Source organism: Polyodon spathula, chromosome 23 (assembly GCF_017654505.1).
Source record: "Polyodon spathula isolate WHYD16114869_AA chromosome 23, ASM1765450v1, whole genome shotgun sequence".
Classification (NCBI taxonomy): Eukaryota; Metazoa; Chordata; class Actinopteri; order Acipenseriformes; family Polyodontidae; genus Polyodon; species Polyodon spathula.
This window is the reverse complement of record NC_054556.1, coordinates 10732088-10758579: the sequence shown is the minus strand read 5'-3', so window position 1 is coordinate 10758579 and position 26492 is coordinate 10732088. Positions and strand designations below refer to the sequence as shown.

Genomic DNA, 26492 nt, shown 5'->3' with positions numbered 1-26492 from the left:
TCCACATTGGCATTTGGTATTACCTTTTATTAAGGGGTACACTCCTGTAAACATTCTGAAGTTAAACATTCTGGGGTTACATGCACACAAGAAACTTGTTTGTGGATTACAATCATGCCTATAAAAGTGGTGCATTCAGAACACTATCTGTGTCAGGTACATTTTTGATACCAGTACACATATATTGCACACTATGAAACATCCTTAAGAAGTGGCATACAACCATGTGCTTACCATTCGGGTGCTTCGGTTTAGCTTTGTTTATTCACTTTGTGCCCACAGGGCCAGCACTAATACAAAGAGGCTCAAACCATGCCTCTAATCAACCGATGTGATTTCATAGCAAACCAGGGGATTATTTTTCGAGATGTTGCTTGTGCATTAAACTGCATTATTGTCAGTTTAATATGCAGAATATCACCATACTGTCGCCTTTTATATTTATATCTTGATAAGCGAATTGATTTGAGCTACATGTCACGTTATCAGCCCTAATTAGTGGAACATACACAAAACGATATTAAGTCTTAAAAGTCGTCCAGGTTTACCGAATAGAACCCAGCTTTTTACAATGTCAAATAATTGAAACGATTAAAACAAACCTAACCGAAGAGAAAGTACGGCCGTCGGCACCTATTTGTATTGCACTATTGCAGTTAGGGTTTTAAACAGTGCATATGCGTAAAATCCGTTTTACAGTGGGTATTTACCATGCATAGTTAGTCGTTGTTTTCTTTTCAGACAATGGCATAAACGGAGTATGTGTGTGTATATAAACAAGATATGCGCGGTTATACGGTTCTCTCTCCTGGCGCAGCTATGTCTCTGCAAGACATTGTATAGTGAAAGCGAGAACGTTGCGTCGAAGGTTATTTTCAGGCTACTGCCTCTTTAAGAAGAAGATCTGTTGCGCATGTAGGCTGTTGGGCTGGTGTTTTTCCACTCATGCTACTGTCTATAATGGTCACCCATTTTAAGAGACAAAGGTCAGAAAGAAAAAGCTTATAAATTACATGTAGTCTTGCAATTCTTTTATTCAACACTGAGACGTCGCACAAGAGACAAGGGGCTGCACACTGAAAGGAATAAAAAGGAAATAACAATACAGGTAAGAAATGCACATTACCTTTGTGTAACAGATGCAGGGGAGACAATGCAAAGGACTGTTTCATTTCCACATGTGTTTAATTGGCTGGAAGTCATTATCGTTATTATTATTGTCATTATGTTCCACGATTCAGTGTTCAGTGTTTTCTGATCATCGTTATTTTGCGCCACATACTGCCGTTATGTGTCTGTGGATGATTTCCGCCTCAGATTCTGAGGATGCTGTATTGTTTTAAATTTGAATGAAGAACCTTATTAGCTTGTACTAGTAAAAACTACTCGTTTTTTTTTCTTTCTCTTGTAGCTAATAAGGCGGGTAATCTACTGCACAGCGGATATTTCTTTAATATTTTTACCTCAAGTTGACATAATGTAACCATATAACCTATTTATATTGTGTGGACTACTAAACTTTTTTTTTTTTTTAATGTTGCATTTCGTAAGGAAGCTTCCAAGGCGGTGTTGGTATATGGGCGAGAGTCTTTCATTGAAACAGCAATGTTTTTGTTCACAAAGCTATTAAAACCATGTATTCGTTTATTTTTACAGCGGTGTGCACCAGACCCCCAGAGAGGCAGTGTGTGTAAATTAACCTGTCAATGTTTTTTTTTTGTTTGTTTTTTTTTCCGGGTTTAGATAGCAGCTGTGTGATGTGAATTATATTTGTCTTGGCTTCTCCACGGTGTTTTTTTCCCTACAGTATGTATTTAAATACAGTTTTTGTATGCCTTTTTAATACATTTTATTTTGGAGATCTTAGACGAGAGTGTAAAACTGACTGCTTTGTTTAAGAAACGCTGTTCCTACCAACGCCCGTCATTGTTCTGCTTTTTCTGAAGGCAACCGGGGGTATATAGCATATGAATGATGGTCAGACGTGTGTTGATAATATTGTTTTTTTTTTTTTTTTTTTTTTTTTTTTTATCATTTTCAATGTTCTGTTATCTGGTGCGTGGGCTATTGTTTTTATTTATGTGTTTTTTTTTTTTTTTTTTTCTACTTATCTATTTTTTTGGCGTATTGCATTTTTATGAATCTGCTTCCTTGTCTGGAGCACAACTTTGCGAACAAGTACACTGTCTTAACTGTGCGCAATATGTTTGGGATGTTAACAGTCGCAATGTAACCTTAGGTTTTGCTAAGACTTGAAGTAGCATCACAGCTGACAAGGATCAGGTATAAACAAAACAACACACAAAGGTTTCGTGTCAATTGTTGTTCACCGAGCATGTTTAAACAAACAAACAAAAAACAAAAAAAAAACACAGTTGAAATGCAAGCTTTGTCTACAGTAGTCGGATTCTTGTGCGGGTGATTATTGTTTTTAACCTCGGTATGAACAGTGCGATAAACGGGCATGTGCCCCCTTTTTAATATTTGTGTTTTATATGAAATTAGATAGAACGTTGTTACTGCTGGACCTTCTTTCTGGTTAATTTACACTAATGTATATTGACATGGGCTGTATTGGTGCCAGCGTCCGTGCAAGCAGAGAGCACAATAAACAACTACTGATAGAGACCCAAGGGTTTAAAAACACATGCCCTACCCGATTTGATTTGGAAGGAAGAAGTGTTTATTGTACTCCAGTGCCTGTTAATCCACTGTTGTTGCACTGCAGTTAATGAACAAAACTATATGATCGACCAGACTGTTGCACTGAGTACTGCACAGATACCCCCCGAGATATATTTGGTATCCCCCTCACCCAGAACACAGGCTATTTATACAAGTAATTGAGCAACTGCAGTAGTTTAACTAAATAATATTTACAGTGCAGAAGGTAGAAATAGAGACGCTTGTGTGCTGTATGAGATAAATTAAGACTTTGCAGCGAGACGCTGTGCTGGTTCCTGTTACCATTAGTGTGTTAGGTTGAGCTTGATCGTGAGTTCGTGCTTGGTGGTCTAGTTGTCAAACTACAGATCTTAGTTATAGATTCATGTTTGGCTGTTTTTTTTTGCTTCATACTACACTGATCGCAAATCTTGGTATACCTATTTTTAAGCGGTGAAGTAGGATATGTGAAACTAGCATTTTTATGTAGTAAGGTACATCTGTCACCCACCGCCCCTCCCCCGCAAATGGTGCATTTTATTGATTCCTGTGCTCAGTGATTGGAGTATAATTTTAATTTTGAAAAAAAAAACAGCCCAGCATTTGAAGTTGCATTGGGATATCCTGAGGGATTTATGCTCCATTGCAGTTTTTAGTACTCCCCCTGCTGGTGTATTAAAAAAAAATGCAAAGAAAAACTGGTCTGAATAGTAGACATTGAGAATGTAAACATTCAACCCACTAATGACTCTTAACGAACAAAGGAACAACACTGCCACAGTTAGCTAATTCTGTTTAGACGAAATGCTTCAGTTTTGATAATTAAGTCAATATATATATATACGATATATATATATATATAATATTAATATATATATATATATATATATATAGATATTTCTGAACGTCAAAACATTCAATTATGAAAAGGTCAGACTTATAAGAAACATAAAAAGCAGCCTCACTTTTATTTATTTATTTATTGTGGAAATGCAGAAGTAAGTATCACGAGGTAAAGTGGTTTGAATCCCATTTAGACTGCAGTCTGGGTGGAGGCAGAGAGGATATTTGTATTGTTTATTTATTTAACCTTCTACTCTGGAGGTCTCAACTTCAGTGGCCCCAGGGAAGAAACAACAAGCTGACAAAAATGAGAAAACATCTTCATTTCCCGCAGCTTTGGTCTAAAACATATATAACTGTAGGGGATCCAGGATAAGTACATGTAGACTTCCTCTTAAGTGTTGATACACTTCATCACTTCTCTTTTTTTATATATGCTCAAAGAGCTTTTGTCTTTCTACTTTCAAACATATTTAACATGTAAAGAAGCATAAGCAGCTATAGCAAAAAAGAAAAAAATATATATTCTTAAAATTAATTTTAATAAGCGTACTCTGATTTAGACAAACCAAACCACAGAAAATGTTAGCTGTTTTAAAGATTACTGTTTAGTATGCCATGAAATTAATTAAAGAAAAAAAAAACATACAGTCTGTGATGTCATGTAATTACATAAATTCCATTGCTTTTTTTGGGAAGTGGTGAAGGAGAGAAGTAGGTTTGGCAAAATAGCCATTCTTCTGTCTCAAAAGAGTCCTTGTGTCACCACGATGACGCTGTGCTGTCCAACCCCCCAGTTTGTTAGAGGGTTAAAGCTTGCAGCTGAGCACAGCTTTTCAAGTTGCATCTGAATCCTAGGGATACTGACAGCTTTTTTTTCTTTTGGACCTTTTACCAGCCACAGTAGCAGCTTGCTTCCCTATTGCTAATAGGGCAAGCATTTAGCTGCTGTAAGAAAGGAAAAGCTGGAGCCAGCTGACATAGCAGAGGTGTGCTCTGCACCTTCTGCTGAGACTGGAGCAGGCATTGACAGGTAATACTTGCAAAGGAGCTGTTTGCGACGAATTATTACAAAACCAAGTGCAGGCATTGACAAGTAAATGGCATTTCTCAAGGTTTGCACGTGTCAACTTATACAGCATAGGAGCTTGTTTTTAATGTTTCTTATGAGTAAATGAGTTTATACAGAAGTGGTTCAAACTAGCTTGTTTGAGACAATTGAAGGATGTCTGGCATGTGGCCTGACTGGTCTATATTCCTAAGTTAGATAGAGGTTACAGAGTCTTGCATAGCAACAAGACTAAAAAAGGTATAACATTTGGATACAATTGATTTGTCAAGTTAGAAAGCCACTTCTAAACCAATATCCTTATTTGTCAGATACAGGTTTGGTATTTTGAAATACAAACACAAATAAAGTAGTAAATATTGACCCCTAAAGTACAACTGATCTAGCTTAGCTCAGTGCACAATAAATCATGATGCAGTACCCATTTATTCCAAGGATATCTTGCACAGATGAGACAAAACACTGGTCACAGTTGTGTAGCATTAACACTTTATACATTGACACACGCTGTTTTGTGAATAGCAACCCACTTTAACAGCATTGTCCATGGCTACTGTATCATTGATATATGGATACATTTACATGGATACATCTAGGACCAGATTCTCAAAGGTTTTCACTGCAAATCATTATACCAGGTTTTAGATTTACCATTAGAAAACCCTTTGACCACTTACAAGCCCCTAAATAAATGTTCATTTTTTAAATTTTTTTATTTGTGGTTTTGTTAACTTTATTCAGATGAATTTTTCCTTTCTGGAAAATCGTGTTAATGACAGTTTGCTGAAAATGCATTGAGAATCTAGCCCATAGCGTACTATAGATGGATGCATAGAAACATATTATCCCAGTTAAAAACCTGCTTTGTTAAAGGATGCATGTTACCGAAGCATGTGTTTGGCTGTTAAGTTCCTGCTACATCTTTTGTTATTATGCATGCACAAAGCTCAAGTACGATTTACAATGTTTTATGTCAATACTTTTGCTTTTGCACGACTCAATCATGTTTTTAGCCCTTCTCATAAAATATGTACATACACCAATTAAAATTTAATAGGACTTTTTTTTTTTAATCGAAAAACTTGAAAAGCAGTTGTGTAATATTACACTCCTCTTTTTTAGTTTCATTGATTCTGGTTTCAATTAATTTAGTTTCCTGATTGGTGGGACTACCCAAACGGGAGTCTGTGGTTGTGGCTCTGAACACACAGCCAGGTGTGCAATCCCGAAAGAGATCCTTTGTACATCATGTATGATGTTTGAACAACTGTAATGCAATTTCATTCTTCAAGCAGCTTCAATGAATATGATATTAGTGAAATCTGTTTTAATCTTCCCGGTTTATGGATGGATGTATGTTATCTTGAAAGGTTGTACTACCTGCTTAATCACTAAACAATAGAACTACACTGTTTCTTAATATGCTATGGTAATGATACATATGGATATACTACAGGTTCAAATCCCAGCTCAGCCACTAACTCACTGTGTGACCCTGAGCAAGTCACTTAACCTCCTTGTGCTCTGTCTTTCAGGTGAGACGTTGTTGTAAGCGACTCTGCAGCTGATGCATACTTCACACACCCTAGTCTCGTGTCTTGTAAAGCGCTTTGTGATGGTGGTCCCGCTCATCTTCCACATGCTGTATAATTACATCTAAAATATTACATGCAAGAGAAATTATAGAAAGACAACATGTTTCCCTGAAAAGTGTGATAGATCTTAAAATAGCTTGATGATTTTTGTCAACTGATCCCTGTAATCAACCTCCATATCGTGAAAGTCTAGGACACAGTTCTGTTTCAACTCTGAGCTATCACACACATTTTTTTTCAAGCTAAGTGTATGCCACAAATACAAAACACAGCTTGCAGCTTCCTTAACCACTTTTAAATGCGTTTTGTGTATTTGAGTTCAGAGTACGTGCTCCCTTTTCGAAGTTTACAAATGAAATGAATTGTAACCAAATTGGATACAGTCAGCTAGCTGCAGTAAAGTTTTTTTTAAAATGTAATTAAACCCTTATCTATCCATAAATAATCAAGAAGTTAGTGAGATTGATTTTCCTTTGATTAAGCAAGCTAATCGCATCTAGGTTTGGGAAAAATCACCTGATTTTAAATATGGGTATGTATCAGTCATGAAGCTTTCACTAAATGATATAGTGTGTGGCTGTGCACCACGTAGTCCATTGAATAGTTAATGAATGATGACTAAATGCAGTTTGTGGCAGTTTGTGGTTGGCATGAATACAGGTGTCCCAGTCTCATTTTTTAATTTTCCCTTTTAGGGTCAGTTATTAAACAAAGTACCTTATCAGGACTATTCCATGTGTAGTGATGCATATCATGTCATGATGTTGCTGAACAGGTTTTGTAAGTTAAGTTACCTACCATAGAGAGATGGTGTAGGTCATTGCTGGATCAGGTAGTTCTTGGTAAAACCATGCTTTACCATGGAGAGACATGTTCTAGGTCATTGCTGAATCAGGTAGTTCTGGTAAAACCATGCTTTTAGCTCAAACCTAATTGAATGTTTCATGGTCCGATCACCCATGGGGTTAATATTGAAGAAGGTATTTGTTAATTCATCAAATAATGTCTTTCATACTTGAATCTACTGTTAGTTCTGTCTTTGCAGGATTTGATTTATTTTGTTTCCCTACCAACACTCTTTGGTAAGTGAGATAAATCTCCTTAATGTTCAATCCAGTTTTAATGTGAATATAAAAACATAAAATATAAACCAGATTTAGAGGCATTAAAACCATGTATAGCTTGGGGCTGTTGGACCAATTTCAGTTTTAAAATGACTTGTAATGGATAGCAGAATTTTTAGCAGGTCCTGGCATTTCACACAGCTTAATGTTATCCACCCAGTTACTGAAGTCTGTTATATAATGAATTGCAGGGTGTTATTATGTTTAAGCAGGATTTCTTGTTGGTTAGCGAGGGATTACCACTGGAAACCATTCAGTAAATAATGAATTTGAATACAAGAACGCAGTGGTATCAGATTCATACACAGTGCTTTCCTGCATGCAGAACAGACTAGTTCCTGTCCATGCACAGGTCAACTGTGACGTTCTTTATTTGTCCTGTTTTTATTTTTCTCTAGGTTTTTTTTTTTTTCCCCCTAGTTAAAAAATAGAGCTTTTTTTTCTCCCAAACACCAACACTAAAACCGCCATTTAAATTTATTAGAGGGCATTTTTCAAACCAAAATAATGGGTTTCTGTCACTGTATCATGTGACAATATATAAGGCTTATTATTTTCAAATGTTAGGATTTGCATTTGCAGTGTTGTAGTGGAAATGTAAGAAGATTAGCATAGCCAACTGTTCAGGATTACCTTCCGCAGACTTTGTCTTCACTTGGTTCCAGATTTAAAGCTCATGTATACAGAGTTAATTATTCAGTAGCTTCTCCTTGTTGGTAAATGGAAATTTACAGTAGTGTCTAGTGAACTGTGCCCAATCTCCAGATTGTAATTAATTGTGGTTGTGGTTGGTTGTTTTTGTCAGCTTTCATTTCTTTAACTCGCGTGTACCTACTGTGAGGGAAGTGTTGCAGTCAGTGGTGTAAATCTGTATTTTTAATTGTGCATTTCATTGCGTCTTTAAAACAGTGCAGTGCATTTGGAAGTTGATGGGACAGAGGAAAATAAAAAGGACAAAAAATATATCTTGTCACATTAAAATGCAATATTCATATATTTTAATTGTCTAATTTGGCACTCTTTGGTGGAATATAGGCATTCCCAGGAGAAAGAAAAGCACATACTGATACTGTGTGCACGATTGCTGTAGAACCTCATCACCAGAACCCTTTACAAATTAAAAAAACTGGTTGAAACAAAAACATGGACCGATGTATTGGTCAGGAGAGCAAACTTGAGTCCGTATGACAAGTTTCTTGCTGCAAACAAATCTGCAGTTGCATATTTGCAAACTAATTGTTTCCGATATTTCTTGGCGATTCTGTTGCGTGCCAAGGCTACAAACATGAGCCCTTATTTTAGTCCCAGTTAGTTAATAGCAGCAGCATTTAGAAGTTAATGCCCCTTGTGTTGCTATTTTACGGTATGTTTAAAGTAGTTCAGGCATTACAAGTCACTTGACTGATGACTGATCAATGTTTTAAGGTCTACTAGATACAGAAAGCTTTAGCCCACTGCCCAGATAGCCGGTGTTTTAAGAAAAGCCACCACATTTAACAGTAAGCAGTTTACTCCATTAACAAAAAGAGGATAACTTACTTTTGCAGTCGTGGATATGTAAAGTATGTGTGTTTTACATGTATCCAAAAAAAAACGACTGCATTATTCAAGCTGACATAAGAATTAAAGAAGCAAGCAAGCTAACACATCGCCCCCCAGAGAGCAAAAAAAAAGATAGCAGTTGTGTTGCATGTTCCAAGTGAATATTAGTATCAAACATTGAAAATTCCAGGAATGGATGTATATGGCAGCCCTTGAAAAAGCATAACACAATATGCACACCAGTGGGGCTGACAGAACACCTGCTAGTTCAAAAGGCCTTTTAGAAGAAACTGCATTTGGTAAGAGGTGATGAGTGATTTACCTGCCCATATGAAACATTCCTATTAACAGCTTGAATGTATTTCCACTTTTGGGAAATTGACATGATTTGTCACTGTGTGTGTGGTGGTTTTTTTTTTTTTTTTTTTTTAAGGCTTTCTGCGAACGAGTTATGCAGTATAAGTCTCTGCTTCAAAATTGAAAAATAAATGCTTGTTCTGTTTTGGGATTTGCATCATCTGGTTTCGGCCATCCGTCATCTAATGGCAAACTTAAAAATCAAGTGCAGGTCAAGCTATATTTTTGCTGAATTGGAATGACACAAGTCTGTGAAATACAGTGTTAAAGTCTGAAATGGAGTGTTGCTGAAAGGAAGTGAGCCAGAGGAAAACAGAAAGACAACTTGTATTTTCAAGGGGAAGTATGAGAAGCAGCATCTGTAACAGCTGGATTAGGGAGTACTGAAAGGAAATTAGACTTTGCTTCTTTTTTGTTCTTTTTAATGAACTGTATTAACTTTCGTTTGGCTTGGAAGATTATGGCTAGCCTTGGACAGTTTAGTCAGGGGTACAGTATAACTAGGCTTCCTACTTTTAGTTTTTAATCAGTAAAGCTTGTTAAACGTCGAATTCCCAAAATATTTCGACTGAAATACATTTATATAGGATAAACATCTGTAAAACCACTCGCTTTTTTATTTTCTTACCAAAAAATAATAATTTTAAGAAGCGATCTCTAGTCTGTGCAGTTTGCATACTTGCTGTCTGTCCCGTCTCCTTTCCGCTCTGAATGGTTAGGGGTCGCTGTCAGTCAGCTCAGTGGTTCCTTAATAGGCTAGTGTAGTTTCACTGTCAGTCATTTCATCCTGTTCTGACAGATCTCGTTGGCTGAAGCAGTGCTAAATGACTACTTTGAAATTAGCAGGTTAAGGTGTAGGTAATTGGGGCTGATTTGAAAATGGGACGCAAGAGGACAACACTTCATGAATACTGTGCACAATACCCTGGTTGACGGCTGAAGTCTCTGCCTTTGCTTCCAGTGAGTCCAGCAGTGCTGAAGCAGGAGAGGGGCAGAGCTCAGAATAAGTGCAAGTTAATTCTGTTCAACTATCTAATGTTTTATTCTATGCATATTATTTTTACTTGTAAATGCATGCTATAAAAGTCTGTATAATATGCTTTACAGTATATGCTGTGTTTTCTATGGTTTATTTGAAACCATTTGTTAAGTTGTGTAGGAACTTTAGCTTTACAAGGTATATCTTTGCTGTGACCAAATGTTATTTCAATTAGAATGTTGGTAACCATGGTTTTGTTGCATGTTGAATATGATAAAGGAGTTTCTCTAAATGAGACGTTTCTTAATGGCATAAAAAGTCTGAGGGTTATTTTTATTTTTTTTAAAACATAAATGTCGATTTAACCCATGCTTTGCTTGAATTGAATTGAAAAATAAAGATCGAAAAAAAAAAAAACCCATGTAAATTTTCAAAAATAAACTTTGATATTATCGTCAATTTGGCAAAAAAGAAAAAAAGAAAAAATACAAATCAAATAGTAGCAAGCCTAAGTATAACTATGAAAGATTGTGGCTAAGGAAATTTAGAAGTTTTTAAGCAAGAGCTCAAGTAGAGATTTGCTCTGCTTTTTTCTCACCAAGTATGATGAATTGAATTGTAAACCTGAAGCAATGCTTAAGGAATATGACCTACAATGGGCAGTAGTAGTGAGATTAGGTTTTGTTTTTTTCATTTGAGCGGTCTTGTATTTGGCTTTGGAATTTGTTTATTGCTGTGTGGCATATGTCAAAGTACCCCAAGAGACATGGGGGAAATTATGAGCCAAAAACCTTCTGAGTAATGCAGCTTCAAAAACGTGTTTGTCACTGGACGTTGGTTGTCACATGGAAAGGCCTTCCACATGACTTTCCAAGTTCCCTTCAAGGCCGGATAATTTGTTTCTGAACTGGGTGCAACATGGAGGTTGTGACTTTTGTCCCCTTTTCTGCACTTTTTCGTGGATTCAGTACAAATTTTAATAATGTCCATTCTTTGACTTGGTGGTCTGTACCATTTATTGTTTTTGAAATGCTAAGCAGCTGTCTTCTGGCTTTTTGTCTTGGCAATCAGAACTCAAATAATGCCTTTCAAAATAAAAGTATTTAATTCTGAAACGATGTACCAGACGGCTCTCGTTAAGGCAGGGTTTGTTGGGCTCTGGCACGGTTTATTCACAGGGAATCTGAAACTGTAGTTGGTAATAAACCTTTTTTTGGAATAGTGTCTTCCCAGACTCTTGACAAAATGTGCAGTGCAAACATAACTTTAATTAAAACAGAACACATCTAAGTGTGTTTCCAACATTTCTGCCATACTGCTTGCTAGCGCTCCCCTCGTTCCTCTGTTTACAAACATTATAGAAATTGCAAACAGATATTTTATAAATTGCACTTTGGAACAAAAGGTGCGAGTCCCATAGTGTCACATTCTTTAGATTTTAATCTGATATGTGGTTATTTAAGAACACAGCTAACTTTTAATGGTATTGGTAAAATACTGTATTACTATGGCCTGCCACTCTGTAGTCTATTAAACCAGGCATTTAGTCTGATTCATACAACTGTCTGATGGAAAGCAGTCTACAGCACCTGTAAAAACACAATGCTAGATGGAGTATGGGAGACGTTTCTGATTGGTGGCGTCTTGCCTTCAACATGGGAAGCTTCTGCTGCGGCTCACGGTGATGCAACTGGAATTTGAATATTGGATCAGTCCTGTGAATTTGAGGACACTGTACTGTACATTTGGCATAGGTTTTTGACTGGAAGTATTGTCCTGGATCTCCAGGGAGACCATAAACTGGTATTTGATGGTGTGCGATAGCAATAGTTTTGCATATGTTCTATGTATAATTCTATAGTCATTTCCATACAAGTCTTTATTTTTTTCATTTTAAATTTTGTTTTTAAAGCAGTCATTGAAGTGGTGATGTTTTGATATCCAAACTGTACAGGAAGAAGCAGTTTCTTTTAAATTGATGTCAATTAACCTACTATACCAAACAATATATTAAGAAAGTGGTGCGAACAGCCTTTCATAAATGATGGATTAATAACTTTTTGAAAGACTGAGACAACTTCATACTCCTACAAGAATGTTGGGACATTCCTAATTGTAGCGGGGGGAGGCTTGTCATCTATATATACAGCTGAGCCGGCTTCCTGCTGGCATTAGTGGGAGGACTCTGAGTTACATTGGTTTGCTACTATGCCTTTTGCATTTGGAGGTGGAAGACTGGAGTCAGTCGTTATGATCTGGCTACTCGTTCAACAGTGGCTTAATGCCTTTTCTTCAGGACCTGAAGGCTGTTGTGTTTGTTTCTCTTTTTCCGACACAGCATGTCTCAGAAGGAGAAGCTCCAATGTCTGAAGGATTTCCACAAGGACACCCTGAAACCGTCTCCTGGGAAGAGCCCCGGGACCAGGCCTGAGGATGAGGCGGAAGGAAAACATCCGCAGAGAGAGAAGTGGGCGAGCAAACTCGACTTTGTCCTGTCCGTAGCTGGCGGCTTTGTCGGTTTGGGGAATGTCTGGCGCTTTCCATACCTCTGCTATAAAAATGGCGGAGGTGAGTATCCTTTCATTTTGTTTTGTAATTTTAAATAAGCCCTTTATTTATTTATTTATTTTTTACTGCAGAACTGAAATTCACACAACTAACCAAATTAAACTCAGAGCACTGTGCCCCTTTGAGCTTCAGTCTGGAAATTGGATGTTGACACAAGATCACACAGTCACAGTCACTGGCTGTTTTCTTGGCCCTTTGCCCTGGCAGAGACAACAGCAGTCTTCTTTTAAAAGCATATATTGCTTGTTGGTCTTCAAATAACTACTGTGTTTTATTTCTTGTAGGCCCTCAATTTTATTTTTGCAATTAGAATCAGGAAATGTAGTTAATAACGTAGATGATATGTTTGACAAGTTTTTATCTGTTGTGTCTTTTTAACCGTGACGAGTAAGCATTGTATTTACACATAAATGTAAATTGAATAGATCACCATGCTTTTATAACTGTGGAATATTTACTACATAAGAAATCTATAATCAGAAATTATGCTGTTATCAAACAGAGATCAGTGACTTCCAGTACTAACATTAATATTCACTGTGGAGATTCTGCCATTCTGTTTTAACACTGCAGTCTTTTCAAATCTCCAGGTGCATTTCTCATCCCGTACTTCATTTTCCTGTTTGGTGGAGGTTTGCCTGTGTTTTTCCTGGAGGTTGCCTTAGGCCAGTACACCTCTCAGGGTGGAATTACCTGCTGGGAAAAGCTTTGCCCCATCTTTACAGGTATGTTTTCTATAAATAAGTTGTAAAAACAAAAAAAAAACAGACATCAGGGGCAGGCCTGGGGATTGAAAGCAGACCTAGAAGCTTTTTTTTTTTTTTTAAGGTTAGACTTCCTAGAAGAGAAATGGATGTGAAAGACAGCTTGATATACAGTACAGCCTTATCTGGTGAATAATTCGCTTTTTGTGGTATTATCAGTAAGCAGTGTTAGATGTCAGTGTCAAGCTAAACCATGAGTGTACCCAGTAAAAACAGCACACACACAAGGTAGTAATTGTTACCTGTAAAAGGAGGTGGTGAAAGTTGATTTCTTTAGGTTTCTGTGGCATTTGACCTCATGGCAAGCTGCATGTTTAACCCTCAGCACCATTTGACTTTGTAGCTATGGCAAGACTCTGAGTCCTGAATACCCAACTTCATCACAGTGCAGTCTCTTAAACCATCTTAAAACCCTTTCTAAATGTAGAATCCTGTTTAGGTTTGTGGTGATTTTTTTTTTCTTTTAATTGGCTTAGAATATCAACACACACAACAATGTGTTGAATATATCAAAGGATGCTGTTTATATTTATATGGCCAAGGTCCACTTGATGCTCCGGATTATTGAAGAAAAAAAAAAATTCTGCCAGAGTTGAAAACCCCCAGTAAGAGCTGTCTGCAGATTTGGTCCAGTTGTTAATTAGCTTGTCTGCTAATCCACTGCAGCTGAAGTGGCTGTCAGTCCGTCACAGAATAAGTGTGAAAATATGAGCGTAAACAGATGGTTATTTGCACCTTCGCTCATTTTCAGGTGCCTCAGTTCAGGCTACACACCATCCCTTTTGAGGGAACTTCTGCTTTATACAGGATCATCAAATGACCTGTATTGGCAAGGCCGTCTGTCTTAATGGTCAATCAGAGGGTCACTTGGAGCCAGTCTATTGCTGTAAAGCAACATCACTATATTTTATATTTTATTATCCTGTTTATTTACAGGATGATTAATGAGAGTACTAGATGACAGGGAGAATAAATTACATTTAACTTTAAAGCTTTTCTGCTGTTTTGATACTTGTGTGTGTGTTCCAAGTAAACTTACATTTTCTTTATTCAAATAAAGAAAGGCAGAGTTTTGTGTGCCACTAATATATAATTATTATTATTATTATTATTATTTTTTTAAGGTATTGGTTATGCTTCTATTGTGATCGTCTCGTTGCTGAATGTGTATTACATCGTTATCTTGGCCTGGGGTTTGTATTACCTGCTCCAGTGCTTTCAACCTGAACTGCCTTGGGCCAAGTGCAGTCATTCCTGGAATACAGATAACTGCATCGAAGACACCCTCCGCAAAAACAAGAGCCATTTGATTGCAGCCAACTTCACCAACTTCAACAACTTCACCTCACCAGTTACTGAATTCTGGGAGTAAGCAGCCCTTTCTTTTTCTTCTGCTTTTATTTGGTTTACAAACAGTACAGTATAGAAGGCAACACCTGGACAATTTAAATAGGAAGCAAAACAGACCAGATTAGACTGGATATAGCAGGAGCTGGTGGGTTTTTTTGCAACAATAATACTTACTAGCCTTCCAGTCGCTGGAGAAAGCAATACTTAAATGACACAGTTTAATTGATTTCATTCATTTTAGACAGAATGTAATTTAAGGGCAAAACGACCCACATTTTAAAATGTATAAAACAATTGGTTCAATGAAACCTCTTGGTCTTAATGCGGTATGACTGTACGTTTTTGCTTATGTCTGTCCATGATGTTGTGGCTACTCCAGACTGTTACACATGGTCCCTTGTTTTTTCTCATCAGACGGAATGTGCTGAGCATCTCCAGTGGCATTGATGACATAGGCATTGTCAAGTGGGACCTTGCCCTGTGTCTCCTGGCTGTCTGGGTCATCTGTTTCTTTTGCATTTGGAAGGGAGTCAAATCTACAGGGAAGGTGAGAGTTTTTTTCCCTTTTCTTTTAAAGATGGTACTGTAAATTAAGAGAAATTAGACTTTCACCAGTGGCTACAAAAAAGGAGAAGAGGGTGAAACATGTGATACTTCAGTGTGCATTCCACTACCAGATTATTAACACACCCCCAGGAAGATTGCCAATGTAATAAACGTGGCTGGTTTCATGTACCTCAAACAGCACACATCTTGGAATACCTTGTGAAGGCAACATTAGGATTGGCCAAGGTTTGTGCTTAATTCGGGTTGTTACAAGTCTGTCTGGTACTTTAGTACGGTGAGCTGCAATTTTGTAAACGTACGACTGAAACTTGCAAACCTTCAGCGCAAAGTGATTTCCATTTCTTCTGTGTTTTGACCAGGTTGTTTACATTACTGCAACATTCCCTTTTGTCATGCTGATTGTGCTGTTGATCCGTGGGGTGACTCTGCCAGGAGCTTCTGAGGGAATCAAGTTCTATCTCTATCCAGACCTCTCCCGCCTGGCAGACCCTGAGGTAGGTGCCCTGCTTTATAGATCTATTCAGTTACCGGTGGGGTGCTAAATATTATAGGCAAAGCAAACTGCTCACGTAGAAAAAGCACCGTCTCTACAGTAGCAACAGTTACAGTTTAATGATTAAACACTTGGAGCCCTATCTAGATAGATTGAAGAATACAGTAACTGCTTTCACTGTTTCAGAATCCTTAACGGCAATGTATCACACAGCACTGCCCATTACACAGACATTTTAATCTGAATCCCCTAGTTCTTGAAAGCTAACGTGTTCCTCTCAACGACTTTAGTGCCTGGGAGTGTGTGTGCGTGTATATATGTGTGTGTATGTATGTATGTATGTATGTGTGTATGTGTGTGTGTATATATATATATATATATATATATATATATAATATATATATATATATATATATATATACACATATATACATACATAAGTCCCTTTCTCAGAATAAAGTTTTGTATTGTCTCACCTTCGTTCCATGACTCAGATATGACATGCGTCATCTTTTGTAGTGAGGAATCCTGGTTCTGAAGACAGAAGCATATTAAGCTAACCATTAACCTAGACAAATATCATTAAATGATCAACAGATTATACAGCAAGTGACTCATGAGACAACCATCTAATGGGCGTGAACTTACTTAGATAATTAAAAGATTGGATTTAGAAGGCTTTTTTAAATGAAGGCTGTTTTATACTGTGATACTAACTGCTCCTGTAGTTTGGGTGAGGTAACTTGAAGCATTGCTGCTAAATTCCCATCAGCTTACCCAGCCAGTCAGCACTCGCTGGTCAGATCAACATTGGGCTCTTTCACAATGTGGAGAATTGGAAACCTTTGCTGGGATAAAACACTATGAAGATGCTAGAGTAATTGCCCCCTTTGCAAATGTAGTGGCAGAACCTGCACAAACAGTATTAGAGTCATCAAAAAATGTCAACTTGTGATGACACAGCAGAAGTTATTGGGAGTATCAAATCTGGTGATAGAAGACCCTGATCGTGTGCACGTAACATTTTTTTCTTGATCTTTAATTTTGTACTGTCAGCCCGGGCGTGTAATTTAAGTTTTAACCAGGCAATATTACCAATAGCGTGGATTCTACAGAATGTTTGTAACAAGTTTATTTTTTATAAGTCAGTTTTTGGAGCAGTCGGCAGTATGGCTTCAGAGATTTCTGTGCTCTGTAGAGTCTGTCATCTTGCACAGTAGAGCCTTTGTTAATGCCTGTCTGTAGTTGCATTGATTCAAAAGCCAAGTCCTTTTTTTTTCCATCTGCAATTCTGTCCATAGGATTTCACTACTAAACTGCTAGTTTTTCTTAGGTGTGGATAGATGCTGGGACTCAAATTTTCTTCTCGTATGCAATCTGCCTGGGTGCGATGACATCACTTGGAAGCTACAACAAATACAGATACAACTGCTATAGGCAAGTTTGCGACCCGTGGGGATGGGAGGGAGTGTAGTGCTGTAAATAAGTTGGGTTAAAAGAAAAAGTGGGGACCTAGGTTCCATTTGTGTTAATTAACAAACTCCATGACATGTGTAACTTAGGGACTGTTTGCTGCTGGGAGGCCTGAACAGTGGTACCAGTTTTGTGTCTGGCTTCGCAATATTTTCCGTCCTGGGCTTCATGGCACAAGAGCAAGGGGTGGACATTGCCGATGTGGCAGAGTCAGGTACGATGGTAACAGTAGCAGTGATGGTGGGCACTGCTACTTAGGAGATGGTCAAACAATTCAATTTCTAGAAAAAAAAGAAAAAAGAAAAGCCTAACCCAAAATGCAAAACTTAAAACGACACTGAAATGCATCATTGTGAACGCTAATTCACGGACAAGGATATAAACTAAAATGAAGCAATTCTTAAAACCCCTGAGGAAAAGACATTGAATGTACTGTATAATTCTTAAACTGGTTTGTTTTTCTAAAACTGTTTCCAGATATTGGCTTGACAAGCGTACACCGGTAACGTTTTAATGGACTTTGATTAGAACACTGAAGTTTATTTATATATATATATATATATATATATATATATATATATATATATATATATATATATATATATATATATATATATATAATAATTTATTGCAAAAAATATTCAGGCGACAATATATATAAAATGCAAAAAATAAGTCAGCTGTTTTTTTTTTTTTTCCCCTTTTCCCCTCATTTGCTTTATTTTGTAAGTGTGCTGCATAGACAGCTTATCGCCCAGTTACTGGACTGAAGCAAAAATAAATAAATAAATAAATAAATAAATAGTTCAACCAGCCAGGACATCTAGCAATGCACCAAGTAAAAACAATAAAAGAAAGAAAAGCGTTTGTAAACTAGTGCTGTATAATTGCAGTTCATGTGCTTTTAATTGCTTGGAACCATGTAAATGTTTGTTAGCAACCACTGGGTATTGTTTGGGATTTCTCAAAAGAGATTAAGAACAGCTGGCTGATTCCTGAGATGGATACCATTCTTGTTTCCTTGTCTCTTTTTTTTTTTTTTTTTTTTTAAACCAGTTAAACATCTTCGCATGTTCGCATTCCTTGAAACTTTCTCTTCATGTTGCAACTTGCAAAAAAAAATAAGTTTTAGTGTGTTTATCAAGTAGTGTGTTTTTTTTTTTTTTAAAGAAATTGAACATCGGTATTTTGTATTTTGAAAAATAGCAATGCTTTAGTTTTTCAGCAATAGAAAAAAGCGATAGCAGCATAATTTGAAAGTATTGGTGGAATTATGATCCACAAATAAAGGGACATTAGTTCACTAGTACTTGTTTATTTCTTTTTTTTTTTTGCTTTTGTTGAAATGGGTGGTTGAATGCTCTTACTTTAACTCTGCAGCAAACAATTGCAACATCCTCTAACTGGAGAAGGTAAACGGGCACTTCTACAAACCTTGCAACACTGTAAAGGAACAGGAAGAATTAGTGTAGTGCCGATGCCTCCATTGTAACAGCGTAGTTCATTTCTACATGTTTTTAGTACAGAATGCATGTGTCATAGTTGCAAACAACTAATGTTCATCTGTTTTGTTTTATTGTTTTAATATAGTTTTAATTGCTTAAATCTAACTGTAGTTACATCACTGGAAAGAAGTTACAAGAAACATCAGCTAGACCAGATGTGTTTGACAGGACGGTTGCTGCTAAAGTTTTAATGAAATAAAATCCCAAATTTAACATTTTAATCTGGTTTGTGCCAATTGCCATTCAAATGTGTGTATTTTTATTTTCTTTACATGGTGCTGGCACATACCAGGTTAAAATAAGAGACAGCTACTTATTACCTTTCCCCTCCCCCCCTCCCTTTTCTGTTTTTTTTCCCCCTCTAGGTCCAGGCTTGGCCTTTATTGCCTACCCTAAAGCAGTGTCGATGATGCCACTGCCCACGTTTTGGGCTATTCTGTTCTTCATTATGCTTCTACTGTTGGGCCTCGACAGTCAGGTGAGTCTGATGGTCCTCGGAGTGTGTCTAACACAAGAAAGAAACAGTAGCTCGATATGATTGTTGCTTGTGTCCCCTGCATTTCCCATCATATTAATACTCATTTTAAGAATTTTCAGCTAAATATTTACCTACATTAGCTTAGGTAGCTCATGACCTGATTCAATGTAAAGCACACCCAGTGTACAGCCTGCATGACTGAGCGTTCGTCTAACTCTCCTCTTGTACACAACCCTAGCAATAGTATACTTGATAGAATACTTACAATACAGAGCCTGTATAACACAGGTAAATATTGTTATACGCCTAATGGGCATGGGAAGTATCGGTGGGCTTGTTCTGTTGGTAACCTTAAAATATATGTTTAAACATGAACAAAACTTGCTGCAGCGGCAAGACATCTTGGTTAAAAGGAAACAACACTGACAGTTTCATCATTTAGTGGGTTTTATGTATGTCCCATTTCTCAAACTAGGTGTCATTCTACACTGTGCTAAGTCATCCCTGTTGTGTTTTTTTTTTTGGTCCTAATAAGGGCTTGGACTGAACTGTTGTAGATCATTCTTCAAGTTAAGCCAATGGGTTGATCTCAAGTTAACATACAGCGCATTTTGGCACTTGCAGTGTGTATCAGTACAAGGGATACAAGTATCTTTTTGGGGATTAAAAAAAAAAAAAGTTTTACACCCAGTAGAATATGATATTTGGCATACAAAACTCCCTGGTAAGTGTTCAGTCCAATGGGAGGATGAGTTTTTGCGTACTGTAGCCTTGGAGTGAAGCTGAGTGCAGCCACTTAATGTAATCCCATAGAAGGTGGTTGATTCGTTTAGCTACAACAGCTTCCTTGCTGCTAAAATAAAATATTGATCTTTTAACAACACTGCAACACTAAGGAGATCAGTTTATCAGTAGAAAGTTACTTGTTTAGACTCGTCTCCGATCCAAAGGTCGTTAACTTTATGGAATCCTATTAAATTCCCATTTTAAAAGCCTCGTGTCCCATACAAAAAGCTCACAATGGAAAGTGGTACTTTTATAATGCAAACAAAAAAAGCAGTTTTCTTAAGGATCTATCCTTGGATGTTGACATCTCCTACTATGGCCCTTTGCCTTACTCAGCCCATTTAATGACCTCCCTTCCTTCGCCTGACCCCAAAGATGCCAAGGAACTTTTCTCGATTTTGTTAGGGTAAGGCAGCACAGCTGAGGCCCAGCGATTTGCCTGGAACTTGTGAATAGGCAACCAATTTTCTCATGGGCAATCAACATTTCTAAACCAGAAATGGATTATGCATTCCCTGTTCTGAGGTTTTGAAAAGGATCCTGGAACATAATCAGTAAAAGAACAGCTAGTTTTTTTGTCCAAGCTTGTAATCAGTTAATCGTTACGGGAAAAAAAAAAAACTAGATCAGGAACGCATTGCTGATATTTAATAAATGGACTAGCTCTGAGTGCGTTATTCTGTTTAGCATGTAATGAAACACCCTGCACCCTTGGCCATTATCTTTGCTCAGTCTGCTTGAATCTCAAGCCATTAGTCCCCTAGACTATGGTCTCTTCCACCCCTATTTTGGTGGTGTTTAGTCTTTCCTGTGTAAGGTTTATATCTGAAATAAAATCCTGTTTTTTTTAAAAATCATACTGTCAAAGAATTGATCCAAAGGTTACATTTTAACTGTGGCTCCAGTGTACTCTGTAGACCAGTGGTACTCAACTCTGGCCCTTGAGATTAATTCCAGTCCTGGTCTTTATTCCAGGAGTGGTGTCCAAGTCTAATGTTTCAGTTTTTGTTTTTTTTTCCTCTCTTGTATTCACAGTTTGTCGAAGTAGAAGGCCAGATCACTTCATTAGTTGATCTGTACCCATCCTTCCTAAGGAAGGGTTACCGGCGGGAAATCTTTATCGCTATAGTGTGTTTCCTCAGTTATATTCTGGGGCTCGCTATGGTTACTAATGTAAGTACACAGTTTCACTTACAAATACAGTATTTTATAATGTGGTGTTTTATATATATATATATATATATATATATATATATATATATATATATATATATATATATATATATAGTGTGTATCAAGTCAAAAAAGACATTTCTCAAACAAACATAAATAGAGGTTCCGCGGTATTAAGTCAATAGGATAGTAAATACTTTTACATTCATGTTTGTTAACCTTTTTCTATTGGTGCGGCAGTTTTCGTTTTAATGACAAACATATACCCACAAAAGTACACAATTTCAGATTACATATCAAATATACACATGGTATATATGCATATATTATATATTCAAACATATTCAGTGGCATAGTAAATACTTTAGGTTTGTTAGCTGTAACCTGCCTACCCTTTGTTTTAACACCAACCCACTGTCTATATTTGTATGCACAATCAAGAGAAATTGTACCTCCAGTTTCTTCCTTCAATATGATGTTAAGACCTTTTTGAAAAGACATTTTGTCCCATTGTTTTGGTCTTCCTGATTTGGATTTTCTACAAAATTGATAATTTTACATTTTTCCGACACTACAAAAACTAAATTTAAGACATGGAAGAAGTCCAGTTTTATTTCAAAAGAAGGCTCCAAACATGGAAGGGCACACTGCCTCATGTCAGTTACAAAAAAGAAAACCACAGACTGAAGAAATTTCCTTGTGAATCTCCCACCATTTTTTGTTGTTGTTTTTTTTACATTAGTAATTTGTTTGACAACTCCAGCAAGAGACCGGGCATGTTGTCAAATGCATGCTGTTGCTACCCTTAAAGCAACAGCACAGTGGGTCTCCAGTGTGCTGTACATTAGGGTGTTGGTTTGTTTGTTTGTTTGTTTTTTTTTTTTTTAGTTAGTTGCACACTGGGAATGCCATTTGTTTTTCTTGGTCTGGTCTTTCCATTACATCAGCGCTCCCTATGCTTGTGTTTCAGTTCTAATAAAACCAGTTTGTTTTGTTTTTTAATAAAGACAACACTACATAAACAAAACCATCCCTGGCCAAATTGGAACTTTGTCATGAAGCTTGCAGTTGTCCGTTATGTGTGTGTTTGGGGGGTGGAGGGTGGGGTGAACTCTTTTTGCTGGATCACGTCTGAGTTGATAAGACACAGACTGGGAATGTCAACAAACAGGAATATGAAAGGTGCAACTTCAGCATTTCTAGTGACGTCCATTTCCAACGTACTGTATTGTGTAAAACTTGCAGCTTCAAGATATGTGTTCTGTTTAAAGAGATCTTAGTGTGTTTGTCTTTTTCACTTTGTTTTTAGGGTGGCATGTACGTGTTTCAACTCTTTGACTACTATGCAGCCAGTGGTGTGTGCCTTTTGTGGGTTGCATTCTTTGAATGCATTGCTGTAGCCTGGGTTTATGGTAAGTGTCAAAAGTTTCTACAGTTTTAAAGAACAATAATACATTATTCCTTTGGATAGTCTGCAGTTTAGAAATGTTGAGTTGATGTCACATTTAATGTTAAAAACTATATATATATATATATATATATATATATATATATATATATATATATATATATATATATATATATATATATATAGCTTAAATTTAAAATTTTACCAAATTGTGTTTTTGTTTTTTTGTTATGTGACTGAATCGCAACGTGTTATAATGATATTTGTTGTTATGTAAGGTAAGCCTTGCTGTACGGTCTTGAACTCACCAGTCACATTGTTAATTATGGGTACCAAAACTTGTATTAGATAATCACGCTGGTAGTGAGGGATTCTTGGGTAAGGGGTGTTCTAAATCACTCGTGAACAATGGAACTGTTTAGGCAAACATTCTGGTATTGGAAAATAAACAGTATGTTGTTTTGGTGTTTTTTTTTTTTTTTTTTTTTTTAAACTGTGCGGGATGTGTTGCCATAACAAACCAATTTGATTGATTACTCTAAATATTATTTTCTAAATGCAATGTAAGTAATATAGAAGTACAGGTTGTGTTAATTATAGTTCGTCCATAGTTTTTGTTGCAAAATAACTTTATTTGCTACTACAGCTCATATAAGGGCACGAAGCTGGCTATGACAGGAGCTGTAGATACAATTTAGAAATGGGAAAAGCCACTTGGGGAAATCTAATTCTTCAACCTGAATCCTGGCATGACTTTTAGTTAACCCCATCCACCTTTACCTGGGACCCAGAGGGAAAGCATTGGAACATTAGTCTCTTGGTGTAGAAACCACTGTGTATTTTACACACATAGAATTCATGAGATAATATATAGTGTCTCTCCTTGTATTGTTTCCTAATCCAATTGTTTGTGTGTTCATTTTCTATTTCTTTTAAACAGGCGTTGATAATTTCTATGATGCGATTGAAGACATGATTGGTTACCGACCAAATCCCTGGATGAAATGGAGCTGGTCTGTGATCACCCCTGTCCTTTGTATGGTGAGATTTATTATTATTATTATTATTATTATTATATTATTATTATTATTATTATTATTATTATTATTATTATTATTATCCCTACTTGGACATTACATTTTAAAAAAATGGCTCATTATAGAAAGTTATAATTATCTCTGTTTCAGCTCAATTTAGGGTATTTATTCAAACAAAGTGCTTTTGTGTAAAACATGAGTTTAACATTTGAGTATTGCAGACAGAAACCACTTGGTTCCCACATATTAACTGGTTCAGCCTTTTTTCACTGCTGATCCAGGCATCTCATTCAGAGACAGAGACTTGCCCTTCTGTCTCAGCATTTTGCTGAACATGATCTCAGTTGTCATTGGTGGTGCCAAGTTGAGTGGGTGTCGCCACTATAGAATTACAGACATTGCTGAAATACATGTGCGTTTTTATCTATTGCCTCATTTCCTTATGTGACAGAGGAGGAGTCATATGTCAAACTGTAGGACAAACACCAGTCCATTCAATACAGGAGATGGCTCAACATGAGCACATTTCTTTTGACACTGACACTGATCATTTAAGTCCAGTTCCTTGGTCAGTCACTGCTATGTATATAGATTGGTCTGTAGAGGTTCAATCTAGTGATGCCTGACCATCAACATGAAGGGATGTTTTAAAATTGGTTTGTTTAATCAAATCTTTTCAAAATCCTTTTGAGAGTATGGGTGATCAGATATTTGTTTCTAATTAACACACCTGGTTACCCTTTTAAAGTATTAAATTGTTTAAGCCCTGACACTTATCATTCAAGCTACAGCACAAAACGTGTGCATTAAAGGCTGTCTTATTTTGTCATGCGATACAGTCTGTGTTTGCTGAGCTAGAACGTATCGGTGATGCATTTCATTGGAAGTGGTGGGTCGTGAGCTGTTGCCAGTTTCCAATGTCATTCCAACATTTCAATTTTAAACATGAAATCAATTCCTGCTAAATAAAGGAGTTGACATGATCTGAGATAATTGATATAATGCCAAGTTAGTAGGAGCAGTGAACAGCATCTTTAAATCAAAATGGTGATTTTTGTGTTGTTTGGACACGGGGAAAACAGACTTGTGTGTTTTTTTTTGTTAGTTTTTTTGCCATAATTTTCCTGCCTTTTTAATCCAAACAGGGTTGCTTTATCTTCTCCTTGGCCAAATACACGCCATTGAGGTACAACAAAGTCTATGAGTACCCAGAGTGGTCAATTGGGCTGGGTTGGTTCCTGGCTCTTTCGTCTATGATCTGTATCCCGATGGTCGTTGTCATCAAGATCATTCGGTCTGATGGACCTCTCCTTGAGGTAAGCTTTGTTTTCAGTTTTGTCTTTATTTCTCTAAAGTGGTATAACACTAATCCCTCTGCTCAGGAGGTGTATGTAAATGACTTAGGGAGGCCCAAACTGCATTATTTCTTCTTCTGTAAAGCACAAGGTTGACTTCAAACCTGTGTGCAAAAGATGATTTTAAATTGTGGGTGCAGAATAAATTAATTTGAACCAAAGATGCGGTGTCTAAGGGTTCATGGGCTCAATTTGTGTTCTGTAGTGCACGGTTTCAAAGTTGCTTGCAAGAAACATTTTGGTTTTACAGTTGTTTAAATTAAGTACTTTGTAAAGCAAGTACTTTCAGCAATAAATTGTCCCTTTTTAAAAATTGGTTTACATCGGGTACATTTGCATTAGTACCAGTGATTTTAAGATGCACAATATAAAGATGGGGACGTGGACAGTTTATATAACATAGTGGGGTATAAATCCTTGATTTAATGGAATTTTCTTTTAGTTTTGCTGCAGGTCTTCCAATTGTTTTATAGATAAACAGTGGCTACACCACGAATTAAGTACTGTAGTGATACACATTTCACATGCATGAAATAAGCACAGCACTTCATAACATTCATAGTATTATGTTTATATATAAAAAGTACAGTGTTTGAAAAAAGGACTTGATGAATTCTTAATATCAACACAGTGTAGTGTGTGCGTTCCGTCTGGTCATTCCATTGGAGTGAATGCAAGATAGATTCCAAATTTTAATAATTCAAAAACGTGTTTACTGCTCAACAGCTGTGACATCTTAAAGTGTCCACGTTTTTGTTCCTTTCCCATTCCCAGCGTATTAAAGCTGTTGCTGCTCCAGCCAGAGGAGCGAGCTCACGCCCTGCTGACTACCATGCCAAGAGCAAGGAGAGCGAGATCCTGGATCCCAACGGGAACAACAGCGTGATAAAGCCCACCCACACCATTGTAGAAACCATGATGTGAGCGCTCTCTGTGAGAGGAATAAAGATCTGCTTTTCATGTTATATTTGCTAACTGTAGGACCAGGTTTACATTGCTATGTATCTGCACAATGATTTCCTTTCTTTTCTACAGGGGAAATTACATATTGTTTCTGTTTTACTATTTTTTAATTTTTTTTTTTTTTATGGCTGTAGTTGAAAGCATTGATCTCATAACATGAAGCAGAATTTTTAAAATAGGTCATTTTAAAAGGCTTTTTTTTTTTTTTTTTTTTTTTTTTTTACTCCTTTTCTGTAGATTGTGGAATCAAAATGGCTAGGGTAGGGGGATGGCCATTTCCAGTATATGAACTAATGTGTATTGTGTTTGACAGTGACATTACAATCTGTCAGTGTGTTTAAGAACGTAAACCTCTTGAATCATCATGTTTTTATGCTAAAGTGGTAGTATCCTATAATG

General features: G+C 36.8%; 1 protein-coding gene across 3 annotated transcripts; it reads left to right on the top strand.

The window, feature by feature from the left end:
- Positions 1-881: 881 nt before the first annotated feature.
- Positions 882-26492, top strand: LOC121298002 (sodium- and chloride-dependent taurine transporter-like). Of its 3 annotated transcripts, none has more exons than XM_041224680.1 (14): positions 896-1108; positions 12512-12741; positions 13332-13466; positions 14630-14873; positions 15270-15402; positions 15782-15916; positions 17249-17352; positions 17478-17602; positions 19259-19371; positions 21193-21330; positions 22640-22742; positions 23679-23779; positions 24921-25091; positions 25905-26492. In XM_041224680.1, the coding sequence occupies exons 2-14, from the start codon at positions 12513-12515 to the stop codon at positions 26052-26054; spliced, it is 1881 nt and encodes a 626-aa protein (XP_041080614.1). In that variant the 5' UTR covers positions 896-1108; position 12512; the 3' UTR covers positions 26055-26492. The 3 variants fall into 3 exon arrangements, with proteins under 3 accessions (XP_041080616.1, XP_041080614.1, XP_041080615.1); XM_041224681.1 differs by lacking the exon at positions 896-1108 and adding an exon at positions 4375-4540; XM_041224682.1 differs by lacking the exons at positions 15270-15402; positions 15782-15916; positions 17249-17352; ... (5 more) ...; positions 24921-25091; positions 25905-26492 and having other exon boundaries at positions 882-1108; positions 14630-14877.